Genomic DNA, 15,363 nt, shown 5'->3' with positions numbered 1-15,363 from the left:
AGAAGCATTGTCCGCAATCCACGACATCACCTGTTCGCACTGTTCTGGCCTCAACAGTGCTCTACCACGAGTCCCAGTAACTTGAGACATGAACCTAGGGAGTGTAGCTCTGCGGCGTTCCCCTGCTCCCCCATCATCAGGTGGTGTCTCACCCCGCCCAGGACCATGGCCCCTGACCCCTGCAGTAGTTGGACGCCCACGCCCACGCCCTCGTCCTCTACCCTTAGCCCTCGGGTTCAACATTTTCAAAATTAAGTGTAAACTGTAAATTTCTTTTTTTTGTGTGTGTTTTTGTGTGTTTTTTTGGGTTTTTTTTTTTTTTTAACAAAACGATGCTATCCTATTGCTATGGCTAGTTTCTAACCTACACTGACAGCACACAACAGGATTTTGTGCTGTGCCTGATGACTTTTAGTTTTGAAAAAAAAAAAAAAAAAAAAAAAACAGACTGTGCCTAATTCAATCAAAACCCTGATAAATTGTCCCACTTAGGTGTTTGAGATAGATATGTGTGTCACTAAGAGCTAAATATAACGTTCGCAGGTCTCCCTGCAAATTCTTCACAATATGGTACTTGCTGCACTACTAGTGCCAGCAAGGCCAGCCACAAGCAAATCAACAAAATATATATATAATGCTATTGTAGCCCTAAGAAAGCCAGTTGGGCTCTTGTATGCCTAGTTTCTAACCTACACTGACAGCACACAACTGGATTTTAAGTCACTTTACGTTTTGAAAAAAAAAAAAATCGTCAGACTGTGCCTAATTCAATCAAACCCCTAATAAATTGTCCCACTTAGGTGTTTGAGATGGATATGTGTGTCACTAAGAGCTAAATAGAACGTTCCCAAGTCTCCCTGCAAATTCCCCACAATATGGTACTAGCTGCACTACTAGTGCCAACAAGCCCAGCCACAAGCAAACAAAAAAAAAATATATATAACGTTATTCTAGCCCTAAGAAGGGCTGTTGGGTTCTTGTAGACTCACTCCTGCCTAACAGTAAGCTAATATAACACCCTAACGCTATCCCTGCAGCAACAGCTGCTCTCTCCCTAACGGCATCCAGACAGAGAATGATGCGAGCAGCGCGGGCAGGGGCTATTCTATTCCAAGGTCACCTGATCAGGCCAGCCAACCACTGCTATTGACGTGTAAGGGTACCACGTCATGCTGGGTGGAGTGCAGAGTCTCCTGGTTTGTGATTGGATCACAAGTGTGACGAGTGTGTTCGCTCATCTCTACTCTTTAGTCCTAATGACCCAGGACAACTAGGAGACAATCCATCCTTACATTCTTGTGCACGCACAGAGAAAAACAAACAAATAAAAAACACAATAAGGTCAGCATCTGCGGGAGCAAACAATGACGAAATCGAGATCCAAAGGGTAGTAAGAGGTTCAAGCCAGAGGTCAGGTACCAGAAGAAAATCAGAAAAGAGTACAGAACAAGTGTGAATGAAGCCAGACAGATAGTGCAGAGAGAGAGGTTATATCAGAAATCAGTTCAGTTAGCCACTAAAACCCAGGACAGACTGCCGGACAAGTGAATAATAGAAAACTCAATGGGGCTCAATTACTAAGGGTTGTGCTGCTCACTTCAACGGACTGTGCACCTTTTTCGGGGATTACACGGCTTGCACAGGTATTTAGGAAGTGTCTGCATGGGGATTTTAGCACACAATCCTTTTGTGGCACAGATGCGCTGGCTTCCATGAGACACAATTTAGGGGATGTGCCGTCGAACTGTCTGACTGATTCGGACTGATCGCGGGATTTAACTTTTAAACTGTGTCACAGGCCCAAGCACTTAGATGCCCCACTAAAAACATGGTGAACTCTGGCGGACCTGAGCAACATATGCAGGATATCGGGTCATGATCTTGTGAATCGTGGCACAGTGCATTATCGTCGGACAATGCACTTTCGGTGAACTCCAGCAGATACGTAAGTAAATGTGCTCCAATGTCTCCTCAACCTACCAGGGCTAATTAAGGAAGACGCTAATGCATACGTGACATGTCATATTAAAAACAAGAGTATCATCTTTCAAATCACATCTGCAAGCTGTAGATAAAGACCTGTGGCTTACAGAGCCACAGATGAAAGATGAGATTCTTATCTTTAATAGGACACCAACACATGTTTATAGGTACTATAGAGCTGAAGACAGCTGAAGACACTCCCCATGCAGCCTCTAAGCTTGGCTTAGGCAAAATATGACTCTTCTCTGCTCATTTTCACATGACTTTGGAGGACATTTTATATAGGTATTTGGGTGAGGTTTCACATAAAAGAGGGCTAAAATCTGGTGATAGTGCCCTTTAAAGGAATCTTTCTTAATTGCATGTCCCAGTCTTTCAGTAACATCATCTCTTTACCAATGTGCTTGTTCTGGGTGCTGCTATGAAAACAAATGGGAAGATAGTCCTCTGGTGCAGAAAAGGTGGATGGGGACAGATTGCCCAAGGCCAATCAGCACAGATACCTTAAAGACAGAAAAACAGTTATTTAAGATAAGTTATATCTTAAATTTAAGAACAAACACTGACCAAATACTGACACTCACAGGCATCTTCATAGAAACAGCAAGGTTAATGCTTTCTACCAATATTTTATTAGCATTGAAAGATGCGTAGGTGGTACCCACTGGGGTCGCTCCTGTGGTTTTAATTTTTTACTTTTAAACTTCCCATTGCAGAAGTTGAAAGCCTCAATAAAAATCTGCTGCATCTCTTTAGTACTTATTTTCACTAGTTTTGCATTTATCTGGCTATATATTGGAGCCAGGCATGTGTTTCAGGTGTGGTTTGAGTGATGGATGGCTGGGAGGTGTCTAAAACTCCATATATGTCCACTCCTCACGCCAGTTAGGGCTGCTTTTTCATTGACTTTTCTTTGCCTCTTCTTTAACGATTCTGTGCCCTGCCATCATCTTTGTTTCAATCTGATTATTCTGACTTTGCTTATGTCTGTCTTTCTGTTTGTTTGTCATCTGTACTGTGACCATAGCCAGAGTAGGCACTCTGAAAGTGGTTTAGTTCAGGGCCTGGCAAATAGGCAGGGACAGACATTGCACAATTTTTCTGTATTGACAACAGCACAAACTGAGACATTGCAACCCACAAAGCAAGTCAATAGGCATAGTATGGATGATATTTGATATGATTGTTCCATTATGTCTGGAAAAGTATAAAAAGAACAGTTACACTGGCTGCATCAGTCCTGGCATTAGGCTTCAATCGGGCATCGGTCGTGCACTAATCATACATTGCTGGCTTGTACTTAGGCTACCCATCTATTCATATTCTTGAAAAAAGATTATATTTGCTTTCTTTGTTAAAGCTACATTAGATTTATACTCTTTCTGCAATTCCTGATAAAAACGCCAAATGTAGAGTTCAGGTGCCGGCTGAGATTAACCTTACTCACTTTTAAAGTTCTTGAATTGTCCTGTTTAAACAGGAAACTGAACAAATATTTCAGCTTCCTCCCATATACTAATTGTTTAAGAGTTTAAACTGTTGCATAGCAAAATTCCTGCAGACTAGGAAGCACCATAGATTTTCTGTAAATGAAAACTAAATAAAAAAATACCATGTCATAATGTCATAATGACATGTAAAATACCCGCAATATTTGTGCAGAAAACATCAGGTGATCTTTGAATGTGTTCTGGTAATGATTCTGTTACAACAGCTTACAACTAATTTGATCAACGTGAGAATCATGAACAGTCCATCACAAAATGCAGAAGAGGAGTGGCTTTAATTTCACTTCTGTTGTTACATTTATTGTAAGTGTTTTTTTTTTTTTTTTTTAAGGAAGTCCGGATGTATTATACAGTTTTAAAACTGAATCTGAAGAATATATTACTGCATCTTTTCCCTGGTACATGAAAAAGAGAACAATAGAGAAGATAACATTTCTGCATTTTACGGTAAGTCCATCTCCCTTATACTTTTAAATGAAGCAAAGCTATTGTGCCCCTTCATTCTACTGACAGAGGGCTGCGGGTCAATCCCACACAACACATCAAAAAGTGATGGGCTATACTTATAATCAATATTTTACTCCTACCTACCCATAAAAGAACAATGCTAAAAGAATATGTGATATCTCCCCATAGAAATATGATGTGCATATTTAAATAATGGGTAAAAAGAAACATACGAAGATATGTTGATTGGGAATTTGGATTACAAGCCCTACTGGGAACAATGAGTGGTGGAAATATATATCAAGCACTGACGAATGTATTGCTACTACATCAGCAAAGATTCAGCTACTTAATACCTATAAACTAATTCATACAGAGACAAGGCAGAAAGAGAAAAAAAACTAATTCCTGACCCGAGCTGGGAATCAGAGAACTGCATTTAACACCCCAATTGGAGCACGTTTTAACACATACTCAGTATTTAAACATTAGCTTTGCAAATGCGCATGGGCATGAGCGGAGTGTAATAGAAAACCAGTAAATGTACAATACAGGCAGTCCCCGGGTTACGTACAAGATAGGGTCTGTAGGTTTGTTCTTAAGTTGAATTTGTATGTAAGTCGGAACTGTATACTTTATCATTGTAACCCCAGTCACATTTTTTTTGGTCTCTGTGACAATTTGATTTTTAAAAATGTTGGATTGTCATTAGAACCAGGATTAACAATAAAGCTTAATTGTAGACACCTGTGATAACTGTTATAGCTGATCATTGTAGTCTAAGGCTAAAGTACAGTAAATTACCAACATCCAGAGGTCCGTTTGTAACAAGGGGTCTTATGTAAGTCAGGTGTTCTTAAGTAGGGGACCACCTGTATACTGAACTACATATTATGATTGGAATAAAAAATTAAGGTTGCACAATTCCCAAAATGGTATCATGGTCCCACAAGAAAACTTGCTATAAAAAGGTTTAACAATATGGATATACAAAGTTGCACAGGGAAAGCTATACAAATAAAGCTGTGGGAAAACAATTATGTCTATTTTAATGCACTTTGAATTCTTCTACAGCTTCCACATGCATTAAATTGAATATTGATTGGTGCCACCAGAAAGTACAATTTGCCCTGAAGCTAACATACCCTCATATGTCTCTCTATGTAAATAGAAAAGAAAATAAGTTAGGGTCTTTGGAAGGAGGGGAGCAAATGCATAGGTTCTACAGAGATACTTTTTCTGTTTCCCAGTGATCTAGAGACAAGGAAATGGTTGCACTAGTATGTTCTCCTATGACCAGGTCATTCCTATGCATAAATTATTCAGTATTACAGGTACAGTGTAGCATTAGACCTATGACCATACAATTATTACCCTAATTTAAAAGATACATGAGTGCAGTGATTTGTGCATTTTTTTCATTTAAAATAGATTATCATCTTCAAAGAACTTCAATTGCCAAAAACTGGCAACAAGGAGTAGATTAGTCAGTTGTGCAATTGGTGGCAGGTATATTATTTGAAGACAATGGAGCTGACATTGCCCTTACTTGTTGGTGTAGAGAAGCTGACTGAAAAAGTTCTTCTTAAGAACTGTTTACACAGGAACGCAGAAACAGAGGGCAAAACTCTGAAGACCTTAACTCATTAAGCACTGAGGGTTGTTACTATGAAGTTGAGCAGAGGAGGCGGAGGCCTTTAGTACAACTTATTTTGGGAAGAATGATGCAAACTATAAAAATAAAATTGAGAGCACAGGACACTACTACTGTAAAGAATAAAGTTGTATTTGTGGTTTCAGAGACATTCAAGAAGTGACAATATTTGGTTCTTGAACAAGTGTGCAGACACTGCTCACTCAGGTCCTCACCTGACCACATGACCTTCTCACATTCCTCACCTGAATCATCTTCTTTGGACAGTTAGACCCCAGGATAATATCAATCTTACAGTTGTGAGACCTATGTGGGGGTGCAGACTTCCTGTCCAAAAAAATTTCACAATCCGAAATATACTCAGGCAATATACTTCTCTATCTGACAGTTTGAAAATAAGCAAATAAATGCAATGAGAAGAACACTCTGACCACCATTCAAGTAATTCCACACTACACCAAATAACTCCAAAACTGCCAACAAGCAAAGTGTGTGTTTATACAGGCATGCGACAAGTAAATCACAATGGGGCACATTTACTAAGGGTCCGAATCGCTCTTTTACGTCTTTCTTTGTAACCGGTTTGCAGCGAATTGCCCCGGGTTTTTGACACACGCGATCGGATTGTGGCGCATCGGCGTCGGCATGCATGCGACAGAAATCGGGGCGTGGCCGTCGGAAAACCCGCCGGATTCGGAAAAACCGCAGTATTTTAAAAAAAAGAATGTGTCGCTTGACATGTGTTTACATGCACCAGGAATAGGTTGGTGAACTCCGGCGGACCGCGGCGCAGCAGCAACACCTTGGGGACATCGGGCGCACGACCTTAGTGAATCGCCGGAAGACCCGAATCCTCGACGGAGAACACGCTGCTGGATCGCGATAGGGCCGGGTAAGTAAATGTGCCCCAATGACTTATCAATGCATGACATAACAAGCCTTGAGTAAACTGAGGATTGGAAATTTAAGGTGTTGCCTGGACGTTGCCCTCACTGCTGACTGGCTCTCCTGATCTTCAACCCACAACTGAAAACCCATAGCTCATAAACAAGAAGAAACAATAGGCTTTCCACAAAACGCACAACCAGAAGAGATAAGGGAATCCGCTCTGTCAACTGCAAACATTCAGCTAGGCTCAAAACCATTAGAACCATGCTCTGCAACTGATAAACAAAAGTCTCAATGTTCTCCATACCAGAGTAGGATGGTGTGGTTGGTTATTTTGTTAAGGGTGCGAAAAGGGTTGAGGCCCTGAATTCATTTACAACCCCAATTCCCTACCTAATATCCTCAAAAAACCCTACTGGTAAGAAACTACTGGTTGACAATCCCTACTTTTAGTATGTTGTCAGAACAGAATTAACAGATAAATATACAGACACAATATAACCGGGGAACAGAAAGAGGGTTCAGGATTTAGGCTAGATTCAGGCTCTGGTACGAGTTTCCAGATCAGGTTTGGGGTTCTGGATTCCTGATCAGACAGCATACAGGCTCAGATACAGGTTTCAGGTTCTTTTTAAAAGCCTCTGACTTTAAAAGACAAATCAATTACCTTCGCTCTACTGAAGAGACCCAACCAGGTCGCAACATTGCTGTCTACAGTTGGGAATCTGTTCCTTCTGGAATCGATACACTTGTTTGGTTTTAATTCTGCATCATGTCATAAGGCTTCATGAAGGTCATGCTTGATGTCAAGGGAGCTGCCTTACAAGGTAGCTAAAAGATACATGGTTTTCCTTATCCCATCCTGGAAAACTTATTTTCTTATTTATATAAGTAACAAAGTGTGTTTTGTCTTTTAACAATTATAATAACAATTAACAATGTAAAACATATTGCTACTAATATAGCACATATGTGTATTATGATATTTTTCTACCAATGCATTTCAAAATACAATAGAAATGTATAATTTGACCATAGCCACATTAGTCTTCATACAGCCCCCACTGTCTATATACAGCTTCCCCCCCACCCCATGTGTCTGTATACAGCCCCCTCAAGCTATGTTAAGCCCCCCCCCCCTCAGTTTATATGCATCTTTTAACTCAGTGGTTCTCATCCTTTCTACTGCTGTGACCCCGCAATACAATTCCTCATGTAGCCATGACCTCAAACAATGTACAAGAATATAACGACTATAACGCTGCCCCCTATGTACAAGAATATACCGACTATAATGCTGCCCCTATGTACAAGAATATACCGACTATAACGCTGCCCCTATATACAAGAATATAACTACTATAATGCTGCCCCCTATGTACAGGAATATAACTACTATAATACTGCCCCCTATGTACAAGAATATAACTACTATAATACTGCCCCCTCTGTACAAGGATATAACTACTATAATACTGCCCCCTATGTGCAAGAATATAACTACTATAACACTGCTGACAATGAAAAAGATTCAAACAATCCAGCACTTTTTTATGAAAAAATTCTTGCTTCTTTATTGAATCATCATATAAAATCGATCAGCACATAGTGGTATCCACAAACAGCTATGCGTTTCGAGTAAAAAAACTCTTTATCATGGCTAATATGTACTATTGCTAATGTCGTATTTAAAACAAAATTGGAACCAAAGAGAGGCGGATGATGTCACAGATTGCAAGTGTCTGTTTTTTCAATCTGTGACATCATCAGCCTCTCTTTGGTTCCAATTTTGAATTTTTTCATAAAAAAGTGCTGGATCGTTTGAATCTTTTTCATTGCCTGCAAAAACCTGCAACCAGAGGGTGTATCCTTTTGCACTTTCAAGAGGAGGGGGAGGATTACCAAATACTCACAGGTGTAAGGATTTCCTTCAAAACACACTTGCCACATGGACTTTTCTACTATAACACTGCTCCCTATGTACAAAAATATAACTACTATAATACTGCCCCCTATGTATAAGAAAATAACTACTATAATACTGCCCCTATGTAAAAGAATATAACTACTATAATACAGCCCCCTATGTACAAGAATATAACTACTATAATACTGCCCCTATGTACAAGAATATAACTACTATAATACTGCCCCCTATGTACAAGAATATAACTATTATAACACTGCCCCCTATGTACAAGAATATAGCTACTATAATACTGCCCCCTATGTACAATAATATAGCTACTATAATACTGCCCGCAATGTACAAGAATATAATTACTATAACACTGCCCCCTATGTACAAGAATATAACTACTATAACACTGCCCCCTTGTTCTAGTTCTTGCCCTCCCCTGCTGCCCCCAGTTCTTGCCCTCCCCTGATGCCCCCAGGTCTAGTTACCCCCTGCTGCCCCCAGTTCTGGTTCCTCCTTTGCTGCCCCAGTTGTAGTGCCCCCCTCCTGCCCCCAGTTTTGGTGTACCCATGCTGCTTCAAGCTGCAGTTTCTACTCAGTGTGAGCAAAGCAGCCTGTTCCGCGGGTGTCTGTATAGAGGAGGAGCAAGAGGGTCATGTGATGATGACATCACCACAGGTCCTCTGGGTTCCCCTGTATACAGAAGCCGATAGGTCCTCAAGCAGTGAGTTCTTATTACACACGTTTTATTCCCTTTTTGCCGCGAATCGCAGCAAAAATGCAATAGAATTGCAACCCCTGTGTTTTGGTCGTTCGACCCCCACTGGGGTCGCGACCCACAGGTTGAGAACCTCCAATTATACAATACCCCCATGTGGCAATTCATAAAATAATAAAATAAATACTTACCTAATTTTTCTCACACAGCCTCATACTTCTTCCATCTCTTCTGATTGGTCCCGACTCTGTGACATCATTATATGACACCTTGGTCCTCCATAGTGTACAGAGAGGGGCAGACAGAAGTGTCTGCTCCGCTTTGAATATCAATGGCACCTGATTCGGGCAGGTGCACAAGTCACCTCACCTGCACATTCACCTCATCAGACAATGGCTGTGGGCAATTGCCTACTTTGCCCATGGGTTTTTGCCAGCCCTCAGGAAAACAATGTAACAGAAACATTACAAAACAGTACCCTAAACTAATGGAAAAGTGGGAAGACCCTGACTGTCATGAACCCGACTCACCGGAGTCCACACTCACCGGTACCTACTCTATGGAGTCCCAGAATTTAGCCCTTTAGCTCCGCCCACTTCCACAAAATGGCGCCCTAACACTAAATTTACTCCACAGAATCTCAGCCCTCAGCCAATCCACTGCCACCACCCACGAGTTACTTATGCAAAGAAGGCCGTAGGCACTTCAACCACACAGACAATGCACCCTAATGATTACACAGCACATGCAATCGCTTACTACATTGATTATGCTAACAATGACCTCTGGTAATGTGATTCCCTTCAGAGACTCAGATTCTTTAAGGCTACAAGCAGAGACTTATTAAAAGAATTTAATTTACATAAAAAATGCAGTACACTCAAAGAATTAAAATTGTCAGATAAAATGAAAAAGATTAAAAACAATACACATACGATACTTACAAACAGTTAGGGAAGAAAGAAACAAAAAAAACTTGCTAGTGAAATAGGAAGAAATTGCCTACTTTGCCCATGGGTTTTTGCCAGCCCTCAGGAAAACAATGTAACAGAAACATTACAAAACAGTACCCTAAACTAATGGAAAAGTGGGAAGACCCTGACTGTCATGAACCCGACTCACCGGAGTCCACACTCACCGGTACCTACTCTATGGAGTCCCAGAATTTAGCCCTTTAGCTCCGCCCACTTCCACAAAATGGCGTCCTAACACTAAATTTACTCCACAGAATCTCAGCCCTCAGCCAATCCACTGCCACCACCCACGAGTTACTTATGCAAAGAAGGCCGTAGGCACTTCAACCACACAGACAATGCACCCTAATGATTACACAGCACATGCAATCGCTTACTACATTGATTATGCTAACAATGACCTCTGGTAATGTGATTCCCTTCAGAGACTCAGATTCTTTAAGGCTACAAGCAGAGACTTATTAAAAGAATTTAATTTACATAAAAAATGCAGTACACTCAAAGAATTAAAATTGTCAGATAAAATGAAAAAGATTAAAAACAATACACATACGATACTTACAAACAGTTAGGGAAGAAAGAAACAAAAAAAACTTGCTAGTGAAATAGGAAGAAATTCTTTGGCCCGAGGACTGGGCATAGACATCGATCCACTCTTCTAGTGTTATATAGAGTCCCCAGACTGAACAACAGCATGTGTCTGCTTCACTAATTTAAACCCAGGGGTATTTTGACCCCCACCCCTGGCTGTGATGTCACTGTGAGGGGGGAGTTTTTCTATCCCCCTCCCATCAGTGAGTTACTTTTTGGGTCTGGGTTTTTATCAAAACACTTTTTTTTAAACTTTTTTTTTGGCACAATTGTGCCATTGCTTCCAACCAAATGGGTACGTTATTCCCATTAACCCCATACCAAACTCGGGGTGTCCTAGCCTAATAGCAGGGGTGTTCTGCTATTGGCTGCCTTCCCCTGCAGCTAACATTCTGATTTTCGCTCCAGGAGTGTGTCTAGAATCCATAACTGTCCTGTGTAACTGGGGCCATATAATTATGAATTATGCCCCAGTTATGGAGAGCTATGATATTCCCTTTGTCTAAATTTGGAGGAAAAACTACAGTCTGCTGCTTCTTTTCATCCCCCACTTCCTGGACCCCTCCGGCCTAGAGTGTCAATTCTACCACTCAGGAAGACCATGCTTCTCTGAACAAACAGACTCCCTGGGGTGTTATACACACAGCTGGGCACCTTTTCCTGGCAGATTGTAAAACTGGTCAAATGGAGTCTAATGATTCAGAACAGAACAGAATGAAACACCACAAAAAAAAAAAAAAAAAGAATAAAACAAACTGTAGAGTGGTCAGGGCCGGCGCTATGGGTAGGCAAAGAGAATCTCTTCTTTCAAATGAATCTTGAATTTTATTTCTAGGTGCTATGGATCCAAAGATATTCAGGTTTAAAGTGAGAATCTCAGGTGCCATTTTTATATATAACAATCACTCCCGATGGCAGTTTAACAGTTAATATCTCTGTTTTCCTAACACTTAGAAACACAAATTCATATAAAAAGAAATGAGGTTCTATGTGTCACAGAGCCAGAGATACAGCCCCCTGAAGTGTGCTACCCCCCCCCCCCTCCAGATTCTTAGCCATCAGTCTACAGGGAGAATTTGCTGCACACAGGAGCTGCTGCACCTCAGATAATGGAAATATTTACTTTATATGTTACTATATTTTGAGAAGGAATAATATCAACTAATATTCATGATTTTAACCCTTCTCTATGCAGAACTATCTAAGAACACACTTTCTCTCTTATTACCTTTTATTTCGTGATTGTTTTTTTTTCCGAAAATTGACTGATACAAGGAACATTCGATCCTCTTCGCCTAATGTGGCGGCATTAACCCCTTAACGCTCTGCGCTGTAGCTCTACGGCGCTGAGGTACAGGGAATGTATGAAGAGTGCTAACGGGCTGAGTCCTCTTCATACAAAGGTGGGGGTTGTTGCATATTGCAGCAAACCCCCACCGCTAATAACCGTGGCTATTAACCCTTTCTTTGCCGCCGCCAAAGTCGCCGGTGGCATTTAAAAGACGGCGGCGCACGGGCGCCGCCAGCTTTATTACGATCACCGCGCCCCCGAACGTCATCGGGGGGCGGAGATCGGTTGCCATGGTAGCCTCGGGTCTTCGTTTGACCCGAGGCTATCTGGCTTCTGCAGATTCGTTACAATGAGCCATGGCATGTTAAAATAAATAACATTACGGGAAAGTTAAATTTGTTACGCACAAAATAAGCCCTCACACAGGTCTGTACACGTAAAAATGAAAAAGTTATGGATTTTTGAAGGTGGAGAGCGAGAAATGAGCAAAAAAACCCTGCGTCCTTAAGGGGTTAACGCCGCAACCAGGACATGTCCATCAGGGGCGTAACTAGAAGAGGCTGGGCCCCATAGCAGATTTCTACATGGCGCCCCCCTTCCCCCCCCAAAAATATACATATTTAGGATGCATTCACATAAACGTGTGCGCGCACGGCTATAGCCAGGCAGGCACATATCTGGCGCGCTGGAGAGGAAGGGAGGTGATAGCGGCTCACCCCTCCCCTCTCCATAGAGAATAGAGCCACATGGTCGTTCTTACAGCCATAGATATGCTCTCTTTCTTTTGTGGCCACGGCACGAAACAGTGAGTACTCGTTGTGCTCACCGTACCGAGCCCAGGAGCTATAGACGCCTATGGGGGATGTATATCTGGCAGCAAATTTGCAGCCAGATATACGACCTTCACACTTTCTTGTGAATGTACCCTTATACAGACATGTTTATACAATTAGACACATTTCTAGACTCATATATACATACATTTATATACTTATATACACACGAACATAAATTTCTACACTCATATACTCGCACCTATATACATACAAGTATACACTTATACACACACATTTATGCACTCTGTTACACTGTATATACAAACTCATAAAGTATATACACACATACTGTATATAAACATCACACATACTGCATACACATTATATACTATATACTATATATATATTAAACACACAGTATACACTGACCATATATACACATACATGCAGTATAAAAATGCCATATACACACATGCTGCATATACATACAGAATATACACACATACAGCATATACACACACATATGGGGAATACACACACACATTCAGTATATAGAGCATATACATACATACCATATACACAGCATATGCAAAAACACACATACATCATATATGTGCATATATTTAAATGTGCACATATATATGTTTATATAAATATGTGTGTGTAGAAATACAGTAGATGCATATATACACATATACACAGTATATACATATATACACAGTATGTACTAAAGGAAAATACAAACAGCACACACATTATATAATCTCGTATACAGACCGCACTCCAAGACGTCCAGTATTAGGTGAAAAAAATGTTCTTCTTTATTCCATGTTTGAAAAAGGCTCCTATTGAGCCGAAATGTCGCCATACTTTGTTGTACTTTTTAAATATGGAATAAAGAAGAACGCTTTTTTCACCTAATGCTGGACGTCTTGGAGTGCCACCTATTTTCGTATAAACATATATACACATATACACAGTGTATACACATATACAATAATACACAGTATATACACATATACACAGTATATACATATATACACATATACACAGTATGTACACATATACAATAATACACAATATATACACATATACACAGTATATACACATATACACAGTATATACACAATGTATACACATATACACAATATATACACATATACAATAATACACAATATATGCATATATACACAGATATACATATATACACAGTGTATATACATATACATAGTATATGCATATATACACACAAATAAATACATATGTATATACTTACCTTTTCGGATCTTTTGGAGCTTTATTGGTGACCACCCGGCTGTGGCTTGAGACGGGTGTTCAGGTGGGTGTTCTGGCGGCTAGGTCGGTGATCGGACGGTTTGTTGGCGGGAGGGGGGGTTGACGGGTGTTCGTGAGGGAGGGTTGGGAGTCGGGCGGCAGCTTGTTCGGCCGCACGGGGGATTGTAGACTGGGCTGTAGAGGGGCATCCGTCCGCTCTGTCAGCGGTCGGCTCCAGCATGCAGGAAGATGGGGGGGAGGTCACTTGTGTCGGGGGGCGGTCGGTCACCTGTGCCAGGGGGCGGGAGACCGGCTCACGGAGGGAGGGGGCGGGCAGCTCACGGAGGGGGCGGGTTTAGGAGTGGACACAGAGGTAGGGGTGCGGGGGCACAATCCGGCAGGCACCGACACTACAGGGACACACGGAGTCCGTGCATCCCCGGGCCCCGTAACCTCACGGGCCCCGTAGCAACCGCTACGGCTGCTACGGTGGTTGTTACGCCACTGATGTCCATAAAGTTATATGTACCAAAAACACACACACGTTCCAGAATAAAGTTTTTATTTTCCACCATCCTCCATTATTTACACCTAACATTCTCACTCTCATTCTTATGAAGCGCGGAGGGTTCTGTTATTGTGCGGCTAATACATTGGCCCACATCTAAAAGTGACTTTTGTTATCTCATTAGCTTGGGTTATGGATATATAGTTATTTATTTGGGTAATCATTGTGTAAGGGAGAAACAATGATAGATCTGTGAGAGGGTCACAGAGTTTGTTGTCCCCTGTGGATTTAACATTCCCTTTGCTGCATATTTTGGTGAATATACACATGTGGGGTCTGTATGATCTCCTCACATTTTGCTGTTTTAGGAAAGTATATTTCCTTTATATAAGTATTCTGGATTGGTACATATTTTAGAGGAAATTTTGGCGAAACTCTTTAAAGCGCATGTCCATAAACTTTTTAATGCAATTTTGAAAATGGGGCAAGTGTCTGCTTTCAGAAAATATGTGGTCTGTTGGGTTTACTTTAATTCTTTTTGCTGTAATTTTGATTTTATTTTTAAACATCAAAATTGTAAAAATTGCTTTGGTCAATAACGTGACAAAATATCCAGAAATGCTGGGCGTTGAAAGGGTTGATACCCCTTGGTTGAATTCCTGAGTGAAAAAGCTTCTGTAGTGCTAACCACTGAACCATTGTGCTGCCCATCTATCTATCTCCTATAAAATTCTACAATATTAGAGTTTGTTTTACCATAGTTTGTCAGCCTCTTGCTGACTGTTACTGGTCATAAAATAGTTTTATTTTGGGGCCCCACTTTTAGTTTTGC

General features: G+C 41.0%; 1 protein-coding gene across 1 annotated transcript in view; it reads left to right on the top strand.

The window, feature by feature from the left end:
• Nucleotides 1-3,810: 3,810 nt before the first annotated feature.
• LOC140064030 (uncharacterized) overlaps nucleotides 3,811-15,363 on the top strand; it is a 29,327-nt gene continuing 17,774 nt past the window's right edge. The window contains 1 exon segment of the mRNA XM_072110432.1: nucleotides 3,811-3,938. Coding sequence (XP_071966533.1) covers nucleotides 3,894-3,938 — 45 coding nt within the window. The 5' untranslated portion in view covers nucleotides 3,811-3,893.

This window comes from Engystomops pustulosus, chromosome 6, assembly GCF_040894005.1.
Source record: "Engystomops pustulosus chromosome 6, aEngPut4.maternal, whole genome shotgun sequence".
Taxonomy (NCBI): Eukaryota; Metazoa; Chordata; class Amphibia; order Anura; family Leptodactylidae; genus Engystomops; species Engystomops pustulosus.
The sequence above is the reverse complement of the archived record's forward strand: the minus strand, read 5'-3'. Positions and strand labels throughout refer to the sequence as shown.